Genomic DNA, 20,757 nt, shown 5'->3' on the forward strand with positions numbered 1-20,757 from the left:
ACTATTACCGTGTTGCTGTCGATTTCCTCTTTTATAGCTGTTAGCAGTTGCCTTATGTATTGAGGTGCTCCTATGTTGGGTGCATATATATTTGTAATTGTTATATCTTCTTCTTGGATTGATCCCTTGATCATTACGTACTGTCCTTCCTTGTCTCTTGTAACATTCTTTATTTTTAAGTCTATTTTATCTGATATGAGTATTGCTCCTCCAGCTTTCTTTTGATTTCCATTTGCATGGAATATCTTTTTCCATCCCCTCACTTTCAGTCTGTATGTGTCCCTAGGTCTGAAGTGGGTCTCTTCAGCATATAGACAGCATATAGATGGGTCTTGTTTTTATATCTATTCAGCGAGCCTGGGTCTTTTGGTTGAAGCATTTAATCTATTCACATTTAAGGTAATTATCAATATGTATGTTCCTATTACCATTTTCTTAATTGTTAGGGGTTTGTTTTTGTAGGTCCTTTTCTTCTCTTGTGTTTCCCACTTAGAGAAGTTCCTTTAGCATTTGTTGTAGAGAAGGTTTGGTGGTGCTGAATTCCCTTAGCTTTTGCTTGTCTGTAAAGCTTTTGATTTCTCCATCGAATCTGAATGAGATCCTTGCCAGGTAGAGTAATCTTGGTTGTAGTTTCGTCCCTTTCATCACTTTAAGTATATCACGCCACTCCCTTCTGGCTTGTAGAGTTTCTGCTGAGAAATCAGGTGTTAACCTTATGGGAGTTCCCTTGTATGTTATTTGTTTTTCCCTTGCTGCTTTCAATAATTTTTCTTTGGCTTTAATTTTTACCAATTTGATTACTATGTGTCTTGGCATGTTTTTCCTTGGGTTTATCCTGCCTGGGACTCTCTGTGCTTCCTGGACTTGGGTGGCTATTTCCTTTCTCATGTTAGGGAAGTTTTCAACTATAATCTCTTCAAATATTTTCTCGGTCCTTTCTCTCTCTCTTCTCTTTCTGGGACCCCTATAATGCGAATGTTGGTGCATTTAATGTTGTCCCAGAGGTCTCTTAGGCTGTCTTCATTTCTTTTCATTCTTTTTTCTTTATTCTGTTCCGTGGCAGTGAATCCACCATTCTGCCTTCCAGGTCACTTATCCATTCTTCTGCCTCAGTTATTCTGCTATTGATTCCTTCTAGTGTATTTTTCATTTCAGTTGTTGTATTGTTCATCTCTGTTTGTTTGTTCTTTAATTCTTCTAGGTGTTTGTTTGTTCTTTAATTCTTCTAGGTCTTTGTTAAACATTTCTCGCATCCTCTCAATCTTTGCCTCCATTCTCTTTCTGAGGTCCTGGATCATCTTCACTATCATTATTCTGAGTTGTTTTTCTGGAAGGTTGCCTATCTCCACTTCATTTAGTTGTTTTTCTGGGGCTTTATCTTGTTCCTTCATCTGGTACAAAGTCCTCTGCCTTTTCATTTTGTCTATCTTTCTGTGAATGTGGTTTTCCTTCCACAGGCTGCAGAATTGTAGTTCTACTTGCTTCTGCTATCTGCCCTCTGGTGGATGAGGCTACCTAAGAGGCTTGTGCAAGTTTCCTAATGGGAGGGGCTGGTGGTGGGTAGAGCTGGGTGTTGCTTCTGTGGGCAGAGCTCAGTAAAACTTTAATCCCCTTGTCTGCTGGTGGGTGGGGCTGGGTTCCCTCCGTGTTGGTTGTTTGGCCTGAGGCAACCCAACACTGGAGCCTACCCGGCTCTTTGATGGGACTAATGGTGGACTCCGGGAGGGCTCACGCCAAGGAGTACTTCCCAGAACTTCTATTGCCAGTGTCCTTGTCCCCACTGTGAGCCACAGCCACAACCCGCCTCGGCAGGAGACCCTCCAACACTAGCAGGTAGGTCTGGTTCAATCTCCTATGGGGTCACTGCTCCTTCCCCTGGGTCCCGATGTGCACACTACTTTGTGTGTGCCCTCCAAGAGTGGAGTCTCTGTTTCCCTTAGCCCTGTCGATTTGCAATCAAATCCCGCTAACCTTCAAAGTCTGATTCTCTAGGAATTCCTCTTCCCGTTGCCAGACCCCCAGGTTGGGAAGCCTGACGTGGGGCTCAGAACCTTCACTCCAGTGGGTGCACTTCTGTGGTATAAGTGTTCTCCAGTTTGTGAGTCAACCACCCAGCAGTTATGGGATTTGATTTTATTGTGATTGCTCCCATCCTACCATCTCATTGTGGCTTCTCCTTTGTCTTTGGATGTGGGGTATCTTTTTTGGTGAGTTCCAGTGTCTTCCTATTGATGATTGTTCAGTTGTGATTCCGGTGCTCTCGCAAGAGGGAGTGAGCGCCCGTCCTTCTACTCTGCCATCTTCCCCCCTGACCTCCCGGCCTATCACTTTCAATCTCAGGTAGATAATCTATCTGGGATAGAAGGAAAATTCATATTCCTCTAGCAGATCTAATCTGTCCTTGTCACCCACCCTTGCCTGACCTTTGTGACTCCCTGGGGCAGGGCAGAAAGAGGGAAGTACCATCTATGTGTCTCCTTTTATGCAGGGGAAGAATACCTCCAGGTCTTCAGAAAAGCAAAGTCAAGCTGGATCTAGATCCCTGGTCCCCCAACTCCCAGGCAGGGGCAGACAGGCAGCAGGTGGGGCTCAGTCTAACATCCTCTGCTGCCTCCTAATGTGCTCAAAGGTCATTTTGGAAGTGGCAGGATTTTCTGCTTGACCTGTTAAGATCCTGGGAGAGAAAGAGGAGGAGGAGGAGGGCGGGAAGGTAGGAGGGACTACAGGAGCTGTCTTCTGGGACACTTTCCTAGCCCGCCCGGGAAGAATTAGGTGCTGCTAAGGCTCCTGCATCCCATCCAATCCCAGCTCTGAGAGCCTCAGGAGACTCTGCACCGCGAGGAGTGTGGGGCATTTCCCAGAGAGGGTCATCATGGCCTACAAGAAGGGGTGCTCGAAGTGCTTGAAGTGGGCCCTTGTCAGCAGTGCCAGTGTGGCTCTGATGTTCATCATCGGGATGATCCTGTGCTTCTCGCTGCAGCAGGGCATCCTGCCAGGTAGGAGCTTCCCAGTCATGCCATCTGGTCGGCTTCCCCCATCCCTCACTCCTTGCCCCCAGAAGGTTCTGTCCCCATTGACAGCCCTGATGGCCTCCTCTCTCCTCCCTACCAAGACTCTCCTCCATCCACAGCTCTACCTGCCCCTCCCATCACCAACCCCACCAAAACTTGATCCCCAACAGACAGTCCCATTAACTTTCCCTTCCTTTTTTACCAGGCTTCAGTTACCTGAGGACCAATGAACCTTGGTCTTCAGCCCAGACCTCCTTCTGTGCCCCCAGATGAACATTCCTTCTTAGAGGATCACGCGAGCATCTCAAATTCAGCTGACTGAGCTGAACTTTCCCTTTCCCCTCTGTGCCCTCTCCTGGTGAAGGGTCCTCCATCCACACGGGGACCTGGGAGCAGCCTCTCTTTCTCCTGCCTCTTGCCTGTATCTTCAGTCCTGTGCCTCGAGGCTCTTCCTTCCCATCCTCTACCCTCCATCCCTGCCCACCATGACCTCTCAAGCCTCCGTCTCCTGCTGGACCCCTGCAGCAGCCCTCCCCCTCCCACACAGTCTCTGCTGCCAGCCTGCTCACACCAGCCCATGTTCGGTCTGCCACCAAGGAGCTCTTTGCTTTTTTTTTTTAATTTTTATTTATTTATTTATTTTTGGCTGTGTTGGGTCTTCATTGCTACGTGCGGGCTGTCTCTAGTTGTGGCAAATAGGGGTTACTCTTCATTGCAGTGTATGGGCTTTTTGTTGCAGTGTATGGGCTTCTCATTGCAGTGGCTTCTCTTGTTGCGGAGCATGGGCTCTAGGCACACAGGCTTCAGTAGTTGCAGCACGTGGGCTCAGCAGTTGCAGCACGTGGCTCAGCAGTTGCGGCACGCGAGCTTTGTTGCTCTGTGGCATGTGGGATCTTCCCGGACCAGGGCTTGAACCCGTGTCCCCTGCATTGGCAGGCAGATTCTTAACCACTGTGTAAGGAGATCTTTCTAAACATAAACCTAGTTTGCTGTCTCCAGCACATACCCAACTCCTTTGCTAGCTCCCAAAGCCATTTACAGCTGGATCACAGCCTTCTTCCAATCTTGCCCTATTCCATTTCTCTGCATTCTGTACCAGGCCAGTGGCCATTCCTTTAGGCAACCATATATTTCCTATGGTCAAACCTTTGCTTATACTGTTCTCTCTGTCTGAAATAACCTAGTCCCCTATTTTGGTAAAATTTATACACCCATCCTTCTAGGTCTCCCCTAAATGTTCCCTTATCAGTGAACTTCCCAACATCCGCAGGCTGGTTCAGAGCATCATTGTGCCCAGGACCCCACGTATTTCTCTCTCTCCCAGTACTGATGAATCTGGGGTCCACTGTCTCTGCTAGATGGTGTGCTAGACACTCCCCGGGGCCCAAGGCGGGTTAGTAGGATGTACGGATGAGAGTCTTGGTCTGGGGCAAGAACTAATGTTAACAGTTCCCTTCGCCTTGATTCCAGGCTGTGAGCAGGATGCGGTCTGCCGCTCCGACGCGGACATGCTGGACTACCTGCTGAGCCAGGGTCAGATCAGCCAACACGACGGCCTGCTGGTCACCTGGTACCATGCTGCCAACAGCCAGAAGGAGATGAGGGCTGCCCTCAGCAGTAAGTCCAGTTGCCAGGACTGGGGCAGGCCGGGGCAGAGGTGGAGGCAATGGAGGGAGAGCGGAGGTGGGGCTAAGACAGCATTACCTATGAGGTGGCATTAGGATGGGTATCGCCACGTTCTTGCCATCCTCCACTTGAGAAAGTGGGGGCTCAGAGGTTAAGTGACTGGCTCAGGTTGTGCAGAGATGTCTGGTTTCAAGGTCACATCCTGCCCTTCCTCCCAGGCCTTGTCAGGAGACAGCTTCCCTGCTAAGGAGGCCTTTGTCCTCAAAGTCTAAAGAGCCAGAAGATGTTTGAGTGCCAGCGCTACCAAAAACGAGCTGTGGAAGCCTGAGCAAACTGTGTAACTCCTGAGCCTCTGATTCAGAATGATTACGGCAGCCAGTTGGCAACCACTCCCTGTGGGGACACACACTCACATTCCACGTGGGTCTCCTGGGACTGAGAGCAGCCTGTTTTGTGGGTGCCATTCGACAGAAGAAAAACGGAGGCTCAGAAAAGTTAGGTGACTTACCTAACTTCACATTAAGGTCACACTGTTTGAAAGTGGCTAAGCCAGCATTGGAGCACCCAGTGGTCCGCTCCCACGCTCTAAGCCACTGCATTATGCCTGGCCCAGTTCAAAAGGGAAGGTCACTCTTCCGGGACTATGGGGAAGCTCATTAGATCATGTTCATGTATGTGCTTGTAAACTCTAAAGCAGTGACTATTCAAGATAAAAGGAAGGGTCCCCAAATTTGAGCATGCTTCAGAAAACACATTGCTAGCCCCACCCCTGGAGTTTCAGATTCAGTTGTTCTGGGGTGGAGCCTGAGAATTTGCATTTCTAATAAGTTCCCAGGTGACATTGATGTTGCTGGCCCCAGGATCACACTTTGAGAACCACTGCTCAACCAAAATCCCTCAATTTTAGGAAAGTGAGATCCAGAGGGTCTTGTCCAAAGTCACACAGTAGGTCTGAAGCAGAGCAAGACCTAGGCGCCAGGCCTCTGGCTCTTACTCCTGCAGAGTCACCAGCAGAGAGCCTGGGAATGAGCATCTGGGAAAGGTTTGCTGAATGAATGAATGAGTCCTTAGGGAGACTTCCTGGAGGAGGCAGGCTTGGCGGTCAGCAGAGGAGAGGCCATCACAGGCTGGGTGGAGCCAGTTTGCTGCTGCTTCAGGATCGGGAGGCTAATGGCCAGATTTGGGTGATAAGAGGCCAGAGAACTCCCTGGCAAGAGGGAGGGCTCTTATCTGGCAGATAAGGCCTGAGGGAAAGCAAAGAGGATCTGCCAGCCCCAGGCTCATCCCAGGTCAGCCCTGGGGCAGCAGGTAAGGGATCAGGCCCCACCAAGTTGGGACCTTGGCCAAGAAGAAAGCTAAGGGCCCCAACCAGGCAGTGCCCAACAGCATGGAGCGTGCAGAGGCACCTCTTAGCATAGCTGCAGGGGTGCGGAGGACCCCAGGCCCAGTTTTCTCCCTGGGGGTCCTGCTAGGTCCCTGGAGTAGGTCTCTGGGAGGAGGGTGGCTCCACGACTGAGGTGGGGACCCTCGGGGGGAGCCAATGGTAGGCCAGGGTTAGGCCGGTGAAGTCACCTTGAACGTGACTGGACACCCATGTGGAGGGGAGGGGCCACAGCAAAGGCCTAGGAGGCAGACAGACTGGGTTCAAATTCTACCTTTTATCATTTACCAGAGGAGTGATTTGGGACAGGTGACTTCACCCATCTGCAGCTCAGTTTTTCCCTCTGCAAAATGTGGGCTGGTAGGATGACCATATCATTTATCATCCAAACCAGGGCACTTTTGATAGTGAAAGAGGTCATTATTAATAATTATGCTGAAACAACAGGAATACACCAGACTATCCCAGGCAAATGGGGACATGTGTTCACCCTAGTTAAGTGAGCTACTCCACGTAAATGATAATTAATACTTAGTGAATGCCTAACAAAGGATATTTTATTATTTACTTCTAGTAAACGAGGGGACAGGAAGCACAGAGAGGTCCAGTAACCTGCCCAAGGTCACACAGCTTGCAAGTGTTAGAGCTGGGACTGGAAGCTAGCAGCCTCGGGTTCAGGATCTGCACACTCAGCCACAGTGCTCTCCTGCCAGACGTGATGCATAGAGCTCCTGGCGTGTGGGGGAGGGGAAGGAGGGTCTGGTAACCTCCTGTGGGCTCCCTCTGGAGAACATCACTCTTTCCCACCTGACTGCGCCCCTGAGGACCAGGACTCCTACTGTGGCTGCAGAAACCTGATCCTTTCCTCATCTCCTGTTCCTTCACACCCCCACTCAAGCAAGTTGGCCTCCCAGATTCAGCATCTGGAAGGCACATAACAGGTGTAAATGACAAGGGAGGAGACTTCGGGAGGAAGCTGGATCCAGGTGGCGATCGCAAGGAGGTAGGTTAGGTCCATCAGTCTTTAGTTCACTTCACTGAGCGTTTGCTGGGCCCTTACTCTGCACCCAGCTCAGGAGGAGGTTTAGAAATGAGTGAGATGTGGCCCTGTGTTCAAGGGGCTCACAGTGTCTCAAGGGAGGCAGCTGGTGAAAGTCAAGCAAGGCAGCAGCATCGGAGGTTCACCGGGACTCAGAGACCTGGGTTCCAGCCCTGGCTCCCTCCCAGAGTGCCCCCGCCCTCCCCAGACCGGAACTGGCTCCCGTTAGATAGGGAAGGAGACCCTTCAGTATCCATTCTCTTGAACTACCCTCTTACCTGCCCAGCTGCCCCCCTCGGGCCTGGCTTCTCTGGGCCTTGATGGGCCCCAAACCCTTTGGACCCCTCTCTTTGCATTCCCAGGTAACTGAAAGTTAAGAAAAAGTGCTTTGTGTTCAAGCCATAAAAATAAAGGCTACCTTCTTATAGCCCTTCACAGTTTACAACGTGCCTTTATGTCCATGTCCTGTAGTCACGGCCCGGGGAGGCTCATCCCCATCTTGCCAGTGAGGACTCCAGGGAGTCCAGAGCTCTGGGCAGGAGGTATAATATGAGGATGAAATGGGACAATGCAAAGTGCCTGGCTCAGTGCTGGGGACAGCCTGGCACTCAGCTTCCTCCCCATCCTGGATATCCAGACACCTAGATTTTAAAGAAATCTGCAAAAATTCTCTGCGACTTTGGGCAAGCTCTATCACCTTTCTGAACCTGCGCTGGTTGATCTTAACTTTTCTATCACCCATTCGTTCAGTCTTTTCTCATCCAACAAACATTTTTGAAGCTCCTTTTTTAGGCCTAGTATTGTCTTGGCACTGGAAATCCAAGTGATGGGCAACACAGACCCGGACCCTGCTCCCTGGCACTTACACTCAGGAAGGCTGGTGCTAAATGAGTAATTACATGGGGGCTGAGCACTCAGAGGAGAAGCTGGCAACCTAACTTAGACTGGATGTGTGGTTTAGGGATGGCCTCCTTGATATTTTAAGCCAACACCCACAGATGAGCTGGAGGTGGCCTAGTAAAGCTGCGGAGGGAAGTGTTGCCAAGACAACAGCCATGTGTAAGAGCCCAGAGAAAGGAAGACAAGATATTTGAGCATCGATACTCAAAGTGTGGGCCACGGACCGGCAGCATGGGCATCACGGGGGAGATTGTTAGACATCTTGGGCCCCACTCCAGACCTACTGAGCAGAACTTGCATTTTTTTTTTTTTTTTATTAATTAATTTATTTTTTATTTTTTATTTTTTTTTAATTTATGGCTGTGTTGGGTCTTCGTTTCTGTGCGAGGGCTTATCTCTAGTTGTGGCAAGTGGGGGCCACTCTTCATCGCGGTGCGCGGGCCTCTCACTATTGCAGCCTTTCTTGTTGTGGAGCACAGGCTCCAGACGCGCAGGCTCAGTAGTTGTGGCTCACGGGCCTAGTTGCTCTGCTGCATGTGGGATCTTCCCAGACCAGGGCTCGAACCCGTGTCCCCTGCATTGGCAGGCAGATTCTCAACCACTGCGCCACCAGGGAAGCCCCAGAACTTGCATTTTAACAGTTCCTGGGTGATTTGTGTGCACATTAATGTTGGAGAAACAGCAGTGGCTGGTAGCTAGAGATTGAGGGAGAGAGGGACTCGAGATGAGATGGGAAAGTTTGCCAGGCCTGGTCATGCAGGACCTCACAGACTATGGTAAGGCATTTAGCTTGGACTCTTAGGACAATGGGCAGGGACGTTTTGATTTTTTAACAGAAGTGACACGATCAGGTACGTGTTTGGAATACTCACTCTAGTGGCCGTGTGCAAAATGGACTTGGAGGGGAGCGGAGCTCGAGTCACGAGGCTGCGAGTGTCAAACACAAGAGGCCCTCTGATGCCAACTGTCTGTGATGGGGCAGGAGCTGAGAGCAACCCCGCCTGCCCTCCACTCCATTCCTTAGACAGAGACCCTGCCTGCCCTCCACTCCATTCCTTAGACAGAGACCCTGGCCGGCTCTTCTGGCCTGCTTCTCACTGAAAGGCCTCAGCTCCCTCCTGGACTGAACTCTCGGAGCAGGCGTCACACAGCCACCTGACGGAGTTAACTGTGTGCAGTTAAAAGATAAAAATAACGATGCTCAGTGCTGTAAGTGTGCCGGAGATGGGCCAGCTTACGTATTCCTGGCAGGAACGTGAGTCAGAAGAATTTTTCTAGACAGTAATTTGTTAGTATGGGCCTTAAAAACACCCTGCATGGCCCTGACTCAAATTCCTTGTCAGGATAAAAAATAATCAGAAAATCAGAATAAAACATGCATAATTATTTGTTAGTAGCAAAAATTTAGAAACTACTAGGAGGTCTCAGGAATGGGAGAGTGGCTAACTAAAGCAGGGTGAGTGCCCTCAATCAGGGTTTTTGCAGCTTTTTTTTTTTTAATGAGACATAGAAAAGATTGTAAAAAATGTGTCAATATTGAAAGAAAAAGATTAAAATTATAAATGCAGAGTATTCCCAACTGTGTAAAAACTATACATAGATAAAAGTGGAAGAAAATACATCAAAAAGTGAACTATGATGGAAATGCTTTCCTCAAGTCAGGATAAAAAATAATCAGAAGGGCTTCCCTGGTGGTGCAGTGGTTGAGAACCCACCTGCCAACGCAGGGGACACGGGTTCGAGCCCTGGTCTGGGAAGATGCCACATGCCGCAGAGCAACTGGGCCCGTGAGCCACAACTACTGAGCCTGCGCGTCTGGAGTCTGTGCTCCACAATGAGAGGCCGCGATAGTGAGAGGCCCGCGCACCGCGATGAAGAGTGGCCCCCGCTCGCCGCAACTAGACAAAGCCCTCGCACAGAAACGAAGACCCAACACAGCCAAAAATAAATAAATACATTTATTAAAAAAAAAAAAAAATCAGAACATCAGAATAAAATATGCATCATTATTTTTTAGCAGCAAAAATTTAGAAATGTGGGCAAATATTTCTCTTTCTGCTTTTCTGTATTTTCCAAATGTTGTATAATAAATGTGTAATACTTTGATGATGAGAAAAATTGCTTTAAAAAAGGAGATGATCCGGGAATTCCCTGGTGGTGCAGTGGTTAGGACACAGCGCTCTCACTGCCGGGGCCCAGGTTCAATCCCTGGTCGGGGAACTAGGATCCCACAGGTTGTGCAGCAAAAAAAAAAAAAAAAAAAGGAACCAATCAAGATGGAGTTTGTCCTCTTGCACAGGTGACGCTGTGGCCCTGGAGGCAGACGTCACGGTAGAAGGGCTCGGCACAGTCAACGAGACAGGGGTCCCCATCATGGCGCACCCCCCAGCCATCTACAGTGACAACACCCTACAGCAGTGCTGGAGGCCGTGCTGGCCTCTTCCCAGAAGGGTAAGGACCTCTCTCAGCCCCTCCCCAGCTGCCCAGCCCTCTGGTCCTCAGGCCGCATGTGCAGGGGTCCTTCCACTAGGAAGCTAGTCCAGTGCTCGTCAGGAGTTGCTCGTTGCCTTGGCTTTCCAGCCCACCGCTCTAGAGGCCTGGGCTCAGGGAAGATCAGTGAGATGAGGGATGAAAAAGGGCAGGGTAAGCTGCAAAGGGCCAAACATGTCTGGGCCCTGAATCCGTGGAACTGGTTACAACATGCTCAAAAGCCACATTCCACCTTCCCCTCCCACGTCTCTTTGCCAGCGATAGTCAGAATCCAGGCATCACCCTAATGTCTCTCCCTCATCCCCCACATCCGCTCAGCTGCTGCATCTGCCAATTCTAACCCTGAACCCTACCCCCTGATCCAGCCCCAGTCACATCATCTTTCTCCTGGACCTCCTTCCTCACTGGCTTCCTGCTTCCAAACTCAGCCCCTACCTGAGTGAGCTTTCCAAAATGCCAATTGTCATGTCACTCCCCTGCTTTAACCCTCCATGGCTCCCCATTGCCCTCAGGACAAAGTGCGATCTCCTTGGCCTGTCTTTCAACATTCTTCTCTAACTTCTCAGCCTCACCTCCTGCGGTTCAGGTTCAGGTGGCTTAGGCCCCTCTGAGCCTGCCTGTCCAAGAATCACAGTCCCTTTTCATCCGATGCTTGACAACCCCTGAACCAGCCCCAAGTCCCAAGCGCTTACGCACCATCTGCTTCCTCCCCTTGGTGATGGGGGACGGGAGCTCATTCCTACAGAGGCCAGTCCTTTCTCTCCAGGTTAGCTCTGCCTGTTTGAAAGCCTTTCTTCACACCGAGTGAGAATCTGGTCCCTGTCTTCCCTCCCTGCCCCCAACACACATACCATACCTGCTCTCTCTGTCCCAGGAAGTCATGTCTTCTGTTTCCTTCTTCCTTGAGCACGAGGGACCAGTTCCCCAAGCCCTTGGCCCTCTCCCCACAGGCATCAAACTAGACTTCAAGAGCATCAAGGCCGTGGGCCCCTCCCTGGACCTCCTGCGGCGGCTGACCGAGGAGGGGAGAGTTCAGAGGCCTGTGTGGATCAATGCCGACATCCTGAGGGGCCCCAACATGCCCATCCCGATAGAAGTCAATGCTACACAGTGAGTGTTCGCCTCTCTGCCCCAGCTGTGTCCAATCCTCTTCCGTCAACATCTGGGACAGTAGGTGCTCAGGGGACCTTTGCTGAGTTTGCTTCCAGCCACACCATGTAGTCTGACCTCTGAGCCTTCACATGTGCTATTCCCTCTGCCTCGAATGCCTTTCCCCCATTTCCTGATGAACCTTTGCCCAGTCATTACCTGTCCCAGAAACTTCCCTGACATCCAAGGCCACTGAGGGCCTTCACTCATACTTTCTCCTAACAGTCCTGATTTCGTTGAACTATCACTGTCGGATTACAGGTTTGTCACCCTTACTACAGTGTTTATTCCTGGAGGGCAAACAGGTCCTAGTCCAGTGACAAGGGCAACACTTGGCCTGCTAGAAAAGTCTAAAGCACTGACTCCTTCCCTAGCCCCCCATGAAATCCCAGCACTGCCACCAACCACCCTCACATAACACAGGCATGGTGTGCTCCAGTTTACAAAGGGCCACTTAAAAGGAGAGCATATATCTGAGTTGATCTTCACGTAGCAATGCCAGGTTAGGAGCATTTTTTCTCACCATTTTGCAGATGAGAAAGCTGACAATTGAGGCACAATCTGTTGAATGTTTATTATGTGTCACAGGCACTTTTCAAGTACTCTAGTTGTAGAATACCACTTAACTCTTACTTGAGAATGAGGTAGGTAATATTATTTTCATTTAATTAATACAGGAAATATCTCACTGAAGTTAATGACCTGCCTAAATCTAGTAATTGGCAGAGGAAAGATTCAAAACCAGGCCTTTCTGACTCTAACCTCCATGCTCTTTACCGTCCATCCATCCATCCATCCATCTTTCCAGCCAGTCAGCCAACAATCCATCCGTCCAATATTTATCATGATTCTCAAACTTAGGTGCATTTGGAAAGCAGCAGATTGAAAATGTAGTCAGTGGCCCAAGATAAATAATGGTTCACCTTCTTGGAGTGAAGAAAATTACTCAATAATTTGGGGAGAGGGAGGGTAACATTATTTGCCTATTAAAATTTGCATCAAGGCAAAATTTGAATGAAATTTTTAAATAAAATATGAAAGTTCAGAGACTCTCACAGCTGGGAGAACCCACATCCCACAGCTGGGACTTTAGATTGCATCCCCTCGTCCATGTGGGTATGTTTACGAAGGCCTGTCCTGCCTGAAAGGATGCCATCTTTGAGAATCAAAGGGGCTGGGTGAGCTGCCCAAGGTCACAGAATCAGGACCCAAACTCAGACCTCCCCGACACCAAAGTCCATGCCCTACTGTGGGACTTTGAGCAAGCCATTTCTGTTCTTTAGGACTGTGCCCTTATATCATAGATGCAATAGATCCTGCCTCTTCTTAGCACTGTGATGGGAACCCGGGAGATGAGGGAGGGGCTCTAAAAGACCAGCATCTCTGATTCTCTGCAGGTTCCTGGCCTTGGTCCAGGAGAAGTATTCTAAGGTAACCCTGTCTCCAGGCTGGACCACCCTCTACCTGCCCCGTTCCCAAAGGGGACGTATACCCGAGCCATGGTAGAGAAGATGCAGGGGCTGGTGGAAGGACTGCCACAGAAGGTCACCTTCCCTGTGCGGGCTGTCATGGTGCGGGCTGCCTGGCCCCACTTCAGCTGGCTGCTGGGCCAATCTGAGAGGTAAGGACTCCCAGGCCCCTGCCACAGCTCCCACTCCCTCCAAACCCGCTCCCAGGCACTGATGCCCCCGGAAGATCCCAGAGGCTCATGGCTAGAAGGGTCTTATTGATCATCTGGTCCAACCTCTGCCGGTGCTCACATGCTCTACAATGTCCCTGCTTTCTGCTTGTATGCCTCTGGTAATGGGGAGCTCACTATCATCTGAGGCAGCCCGTCCATCGGCAGACAACCCTCTGCCCATTGGAAAGTGTCTACACTGAGACACAATTTGCCTCCCACAGCTTCCTCCCACGGAAGCCAGCTGTTCCCTGGGGCTGCACAGATTGCACCTACAGCCTCTGCCCCAGGATAGCTCTGTAGGGATTGAGGAAGCCCCATCCCCACCCCTGCACTCTGTCCCCAGCTGCCCAGCACCACCTTCCTCAGCCTCTCCCCACTGGAGGCCGCCTCCTTCCCCTCTTCATACCTGACCTCTAACACCACCCCCTGTGCCCATCTCTTCTGTCCTTGTCTCCTTCCTAAGACAGGACCCAGAAATAGACACTCCAAGTGAGGAGGTAGGGCAGTCCATCTCCCCTTCTTCTCAGCCTCTGCTCTCAGTCATCGTTCCCGAGGCCTCTGTGGCTTCTTCTGCCCCCAGGAAGCAGGGTAGCATTCCTCCCCTGCCCAGCTCGGGCCCAGCTCTGAGCACAGGAGTGGGGCTGAGGGCTGCTGGGCCCAGGCAGGCACTGAGCTGGCTCTCTGGACCCCAGGTACAGCCTGACGCTGTGGCAGGCCACCTCGGACCCCGTGTCAGTGGATGATCTCCTCTACGTCCGGGACAACACCGCCACCCACCAAGTCTACTATGACCTCTTCGAGCCTCTCCTGTCGCAGTTCAAGCAGCTCGCCAGTACGGAGGGGTCTGGGCAGCGTGGGAAAAGGCGGTGGGGCCGGATTCTGCACAGGGCAGCACTTGGTAGACACGGCAGCAGAGTTAGGTGGGATGGGGCACTGGAAGGGGAAAATCCTAGGAGGGATAGGAGGAAGGAATCGTTCTAAGCATCAGTTGTATGCCAGACCCCAGTACGGTATGCTAAGCTTTATAGATCTGTGAAGCAGGGATTCCATTTTACAGATAGGGAAACTGAGATTCAGAACAGTTAGGTAATTTATACAAAGTCATTCAGCTTGAACGTGGCACAGCTCCTACTGGTACCAGCAAATTCCAAACCCCATATGCTTCCCCTTGCAATACAGTTCCTCTAAGGTTTACTCTAGCATTTCAGAGAATGGCCCCTCCACTGTACCTGCTAATCAGTGATGCAGACACTACCTTGTCCAAACACCTCACTCACCTGACTCCAAACCTAGGAGAGCCTGCAGTTAGGCCATCTCAAAGGGGACCCATCAGACCCAACATTCCTGCCTTGGGAGCCATCTTGGTGAGGGGGAGGAATACCAGCTTTGGGGCCAGCTGGACCTGGCTCCGTCAGGTTCCAATCCCAGCAACCCTGCCTACTGCCCGTAGGACCTTGGGCAAATCACCTGTAATCTATAAAACAGGGAATTACAGCTCCCAGGAAGCTTGCTGTGAGGCTTAGAGAGGATGCGCGGTGCACAGAGGGCTCTGTGACCAGCGGCCTCTTCATCTTGGCAATTTGCCCCACAGTGAACACCTCACGGAAGCAAAGCTACTACACGGGAGGCAGCCTGATCCCCCTTCTCCAGCTCCCTGGGGATGAGGGTCTGAGCGTGGAGTGGCTGGTTCCTGACATCCAGGGCAACAGGAGCACAGCAACAGTGCGACTCCCAGGTAAGGTCCACCTGCAGCCCCTGTGCTCCTAGCTCAACCACGAGAGTTTCCTACACTTGGGGAAGCTGCCTCAGATCTCCGTTACCATAGCAACACAGCTGCAAGGTAGGGAGTACAGTGCCGTCAAAAGTGCGGGGCTCCTGGCCTTCAGCACCTGTGAGCCCTGAGTCACGTCATGCTGCAAGAGAGGCGGGCATGGGCCCCAGGGCTGAGCCACAGGCAAGGCCCAGAGCTGAGCTAGCAACTCACTGTGTCATTCTGACGAGCCCCGGGCACATTCATAAAGCAGCCCTTCCACCTGGAACCCAGATCTGATTGACAGAGCCTATTACCCTGCTGCTGCCTCCATTGCCTCTTCCAGACAGAGAAGGCATGATCCTGCTGAAAGTTGGCCTCCAGGAGCCTGCAGCTGGGGACCCCGTGCCCATCGTACGTGCCCCAGATGGCCGTGCCCTGACACTGGAGTTCTGCCTGCTGCAGCTGGCCACGCGCCCCGGACGCTGGGGCATCCATGTGCACATAGCAGAGCCCACAGCCCTCCGGCCATCCCTGGCCACACTGGCCACCCTCTCCACCCTTGGCCACCTGCCTAGGCCTGTGTGGGTCGGGACCACAGTCTCCCACGGGAGTTTTGTGGTCCCTGGCTACGTGACTGGCAGGGAGTTGCTTACAGCTGTGGCCGAGGTTTTCCCCCATGTGACGGTGGCACCAGGCTGGCCCGAGGAAGTGCTGAGCAGTGGCTACAGGGAACAGCTGCTCACAGATATGCTGGAGCTGTGCCAGGGCCTCTGGCAACCCGTGTCCTTCCAGCTGCAGGCTGGGCCGCTGGGCCAGAGCGCGGCTGGAGTCGTGGCCAGGCTGTTGGCAGGCTCCCCCCGGGCCACTGTCACAGTGGAACACAGCCCTGGCTGGGGCAGCTATGCATCTGTGCGGGCAGTGCTGCTAGCAGCCAGGGCCGTGGAGAGGACCCGAGTCTACTACAGGCTACCCCAGAGTTACTACCAAGACTTGCTGGCGGATGTTGGCAGAAAGTGACCACCCAGGGGTGCTGGGCTGGTGGACCCCTGGGTCCAGGCTTCCCACGGGGGTGGCAGGAAGGAATAAATGCCTCTGCCTTCCTCAGTGCACTGCGTGTGTGTCCTCAGGGCAGGATGGAGTGGGAGCTGGGCGTGAGGTGGCCACTGAAGATGCCTAGAGGGTCTGGAGGCTGGGGGCCAGATCGTTCCGGTTGTCCAAGAGGAACTGCTCACAAGCCTTGAAGGTGGTGTAGAACTCAGAGGAGAGGCCAGTCACATTGGTGGTCACGTACTTGAGAAAGCCTGGGGTGGCCTGGTTATAGTAGGACACCTGCAGGATGGGAAGCCACACTCAGGGAGGCTGGGCAGTGGGAGGGGTGGGAGCTGAGTGCACATGAGGCGGGCGGAAGGCAGCCTTGTCACCTGCTAGGAAGGCAGCAAATACCAGCCAGCACCTGGGGCCTTAGAAGACTGCGTGACTGGCGGGTGTGACCTCCTCCAGCTGGTCTCCCCCGACCCCTCACCCCCACCCCGGGTGCTGACAACCCTGGCTTCCCTCTGTCACCACACACTACTGTCATCACGTGTCTCCCCTGTCAGCCAGGAGGCCCTGGAGGACCGGGGCTGGGTCTCCAGAGCCCAGCACGGAATCCCTTTTAAATGAAGGTGCTCTAGGGCCATTCGCAAGTTAGAATAAGCCCAAGGATTGCCCTGAGGAGCTCGTCAGTTTAGATGTATTAAGTTAGCTAGCACTGTCCAAGTCCCTGCCTCGGGGGGATCTCCGAGCCGCTGTGAGCTGAGGAAGGGGCAATGGGTATCCCCAGCCCAGCCACACTCAGCCTTCTCCCCTACGCTTTAGTTAACACTGACTGCCCTGCTGAGTTTTATGGGCCCTGAGAGCCATATAAAGCCTTCCTAGACAGTAAGTAAATGAGGAGATAGAATTTTAGATCAGAGCCCAGGGCTTCTGCCCTCTGTGTCCAGTGCTTTTTCCAAGACCCTGCAGTGGCCTCAGACTTAGCACAGATTAGGTCTTAATGAAGGCTTATTTTCAGCCCCTGACACTCTTAGGCTCCCCTGAGCTGGAAGAGAGAGACTGCTGATGGGCAGGGGAGCCTGGGTCTGGAACTATCTGAGCTGGACAGTGCTGAGCTCTGGACACAGGTGTGGCTTTGGGGTGAATCTGGGTGGGAGGGGGAAAGGAGACACCCAGCCTCACCTTGGTCAACTGGTCCCCCTCGTGCCAGAAGCAGAAGCCTGAGCAGATGGTCTCCCCACGCCTGTACTCCGAGGTCTCGAGGTGCGTGGGCAGCGTAACTGACCTCATCGCAATGACATAGGGGTCCCTGGAATGGAGGAAGGGTGTGGAGGGGACACAGGAGAGGGTGAGGGCCTGGTTCCAGAGCCCTCCTCTGGCACTGATCCAGAGTCTGAGGCACACAGAGCCTGGCTCTGGGCCAAGCTGGAAAGAGGAGATGCCTGTGGGTTAGCAGCTCTGAACTCACCAGGAGCCAGCGTGACTGCACCGTGGACTTTCTGGAAAAGCCCCTCCACTGCAGACACTCAGGAAGCAGTGTTGCGCTTTGGGGTTTTTGTGCTTCATCTTTTTGCCTGTCTCTAGCAGAAGTGATGCCGTCTCTCCGGCATCCCCACCATGGCACAGCTGACAGCCTCACCACCCTTCAGCCAACACGGGGCCTTCAGAGGCCGGAGGCCAAGGAGTTGGCCATGTGAGAACTGGCCCGTCTGTGGCCTGGGGCAAGGCGCCCTCACTACCCCAGGGACAGAGACCACCCCGCTTTAGAGCATGAGTGACTAGAGGGGCCATGCATCCCCATGTCCTCCATCCTACCCACAGCAAGACCACTGCGGCCAGTAGGAAGCAGAGGGCTGACTCTAGGCTGCTGTCCCCTCCCTGGGGAGGAAGATGAGCCCTGCCCACCTCCCACCCCAGAAGGCAGGCACGCACCTGTTGTCACAAGGCTTCCGCCGAGAGGCCAGGATCACAAAATCCTGGGGCTTGGGGTCACCGCCGAGGGCGGGGCTGACGATGTGGTAGATGGCATCATCCTCGTCCACCTGCTGCACTAGCTCCACGCTCCTGTACAAAACCCACGGGCATCACACCAGCTCCTCGTGTGAGAGCAGGTCTGACCCAGGCCCTCCCGTGCTTCAGCTGCCCTGAGCAGATGCTTGGGGGATATTTCACCCCCAACACTGCTCAGCAGGGACCACAGGAGGGCAGAAAAGGCTGGCAAGATAAACACACACACGGGCACACAGACACGTACACAAGCAAATGAACACACACCCGTGGGCACACATGTGCACACATACACAGATAGACACCCACCGATGCACACACACTACACAGATGTGTGATGCTTTAGTAGTTGTACTGAATATTTAGTGAGCGCCCACTGTGTGCCAGACACTGTTCTAAGAGCGTTATGGGTCCTATTTCACTTAACCCCACGTCAGCCCATGCAGTTGGTACTCTTAGTATCCCCATTTTATAGATGAGGGGGCTGAGACTCAGAGAAATAACTCACCTTCGGCCACAGAGCTAATAAGGAAACAGGTGTGGGACGTGCTTGGGCTGTTGGGCGCCAGAGCTGTGCCCCTCAGGCCCGGGCATACTGCACGCATGTGCCCAGGTAGACACACGTAGGCTTACACCAACACGCACACACACAAAAGGACATCCACGCAGAGACACGCACAGCCATGTCCAGACCTGCCATCTTTTCCCTGCTCTCCCACCTACCCTGGAAGCTGCCTCAGGAACAAGGCAGCTGTGGGCAGGGTGGAGGAAAGCTGCTAGGGCCTCCCTTCCCCTCAGGACACGCCCCCCAATCCCATCAAGCATCAAGATCTGATTGGGCCTTCAAGGCCCACACCAGCCCGCTTCCTCCAAGAAGCCTTCCTACCACATGCCCAACCCCTTCTCCCCAACATCCACCACCAAATCACCTCTCAGGCTTCCAGGATGGCATGGCCAGCAGGCCTGGGGCCAACCTAGACCAGGGCTTTTTAAAGCAACGCAGCCCTTTTTTGCAAAGAAACCTTATGCAGAAAGCCTGTGTGTGAACAGCTACAAGCAGGCCTGCTTTGGTGAACAGAGATGGGGGAAGGTAGGGGAAGGCCAATTTGTCAAACATCAACTCACCAAATGACCTGCTTACTGAATTTCCGGATACACAGACCCTCCTTATGGATACACTCAGGAATATAGGCTCCTCTTAATAAGCCATTGGAGAAATGATCAAAGAACCCCCAAAGGAGGGTGTTGGCATAACAGAAAATGACTTGAAAGGGATTTGAAAAAATACCAGTTTCAACTTTAACATTCCCATATTAAACACTGAAATTCTGGCTATTTTCCTAAGCAAAAACTTACATGGAGAATCAATAAATTTGGGGAACAAATGCATTTATAGGAATAACATTTATATTCAGTAACTCACTACATTAAAAAATAACATTCATATACATTCATGTACGTATCCATACGAAGAACTGGCAAACTTGGTAAATTCAGCAAATTGGCCGTTCTCTGAGTTACCCTGAGTCTGGGAGGGGTTCCCACCCGAGGGGTTCCCACCCACCCCCTCCACTTCCAACTACCACCCCAAGCAGTCCCTGAGCCCCCTCTGGGAAGGCAGAACTCCACAGAACACGCTTTGAAAATCACTGATCTATCCCTGGGTGCAAATCTACAACCCACACCTCAAGTACCCATTTTAAGAGGAGGGAAACTGAGGCCCAGAAAAGACATGACTTGTCCATGGTCACACAGTTAGGCCAGGAACAAGACTTAAACCCAGGCCCCTGACTCCAATTCCAGGCTCACTCCCTTCCCTGAGGGCTCAGACTACCCTTGACTCTGACGCTCACCTAACACATAACCAAGTGCCCCACCCCCATCCTGCCTGCTAAAGGCCGGCAGGGGCTGAGCACAGTGGGGGGACGGCTCAGGAGGAGACACCTGAGGGCCCACCTCCCCCGCCCCACCCCGCTGCCCTCACCGGTAGTGCTTGTCCCATTCGGGCCTCCGACGGAGGTCTGAGAGCAGCAGGAAGGCCTGGGCGGCGTCCACGTGCACCAGCATCTCCATGTGGAAGGAGAGGAACTTGTCCTCCTCTAGAGTGTACAGGCGGACCTGCATGGGCCAGAGGGCAGCCTCGTTCCCGCGCCTCCTCCTCAGCCTGTGCTGGGGACCGGGGCTGGAAGCTCAGGGCTGCGACTGATTGCTGTGTAACTGTGAGCAAGCGACTCAACCTCTCTGAGCCTCGGTCGCATTCCCATGAAAATGGGAGATTCAGCGCAAGTGGATGGGAAGGTGTCTGAAGGAGCAGTGACTGCATGCATAAGCCCAGGATGGAATGGTACTCACTACGAAATGGAACAAACTCAAACAAGCACTCAACACGAGTGAAGGCCTTGTGCCAAGAGAAAGAAGTCAGATTGAAAGGTTATATACTGTATGACTCCCCGTATTGGACATTCTCAAAATAGACAAAACTAAAGGGACAGAAAACTGATCTGTGGTCTCCTGGGGTTGGGGGTGGGAAGAGGCTTGACCACAGTGGGGAATGAGAGAAACTGGGGGGATTATGGAAATGTTCTGTATCTTGATTATGGTAGTGATTCTGTAACTTTATGTGTTTTCCAAACTAGTAGAATTGTACACTAAAAAGGGAAAATTTTACTACATGTAAATTATACC

At 52.3% G+C, this 20,757-nt stretch overlaps 2 protein-coding genes across 6 annotated transcripts in view; one reads left to right on the forward strand and one right to left on the reverse strand.

Annotated features, from left to right (window-relative positions):
- The first annotated feature begins 1,335 nt into the window (after positions 1-1,335).
- On the forward strand, positions 1,336-16,137 carry FAM151A (family with sequence similarity 151 member A). Its single transcript, XM_082429809.1, is given in 12 exon segments — positions 1,336-1,833; positions 2,489-2,582; positions 2,754-2,996; positions 4,482-4,628; positions 10,257-10,373; positions 10,376-10,408; positions 11,398-11,557; positions 12,994-13,067; positions 13,070-13,217; positions 13,970-14,109; positions 14,869-15,012; positions 15,374-16,137. Coding segments are annotated over 10 exon segments (1,761 nt in total). The 5' UTR covers positions 1,336-1,833; positions 2,489-2,582; positions 2,754-2,872; the 3' UTR covers positions 16,048-16,137.
- Positions 7,269-20,757, reverse strand: part of ACOT11 (acyl-CoA thioesterase 11) — a 52,587-nt gene continuing 39,098 nt past the window's right edge. Inside the window, exons 13-17 of one of the 5 annotated variants that reach the window (XM_082429729.1) lie at positions 20,057-20,190; positions 17,998-18,129; positions 17,248-17,374; positions 8,830-9,125; positions 7,272-8,652 (exon numbers count right to left, since the gene is read on the reverse strand). In XM_082429729.1, coding sequence (XP_082285855.1) covers positions 8,877-9,125; positions 17,248-17,374; positions 17,998-18,129; positions 20,057-20,190 — 642 coding nt within the window. In that variant the 3' untranslated portion in view covers positions 7,272-8,652; positions 8,830-8,876. Of the gene's footprint in view, positions 9,126-16,198; positions 16,360-17,247; positions 17,375-17,997; positions 18,130-20,056; positions 20,191-20,757 lie in introns of those variants that run through there. The other 4 variants (XM_082429730.1, XM_082429732.1, XM_082429733.1 and 1 more) reach the window with 4 other exon arrangements.

Source organism: Balaenoptera physalus (assembly GCF_965194825.1).
Source record: "Balaenoptera physalus genome assembly, chromosome: 1".
NCBI classification, from domain to species: domain Eukaryota; kingdom Metazoa; phylum Chordata; class Mammalia; order Artiodactyla; family Balaenopteridae; genus Balaenoptera; species Balaenoptera physalus.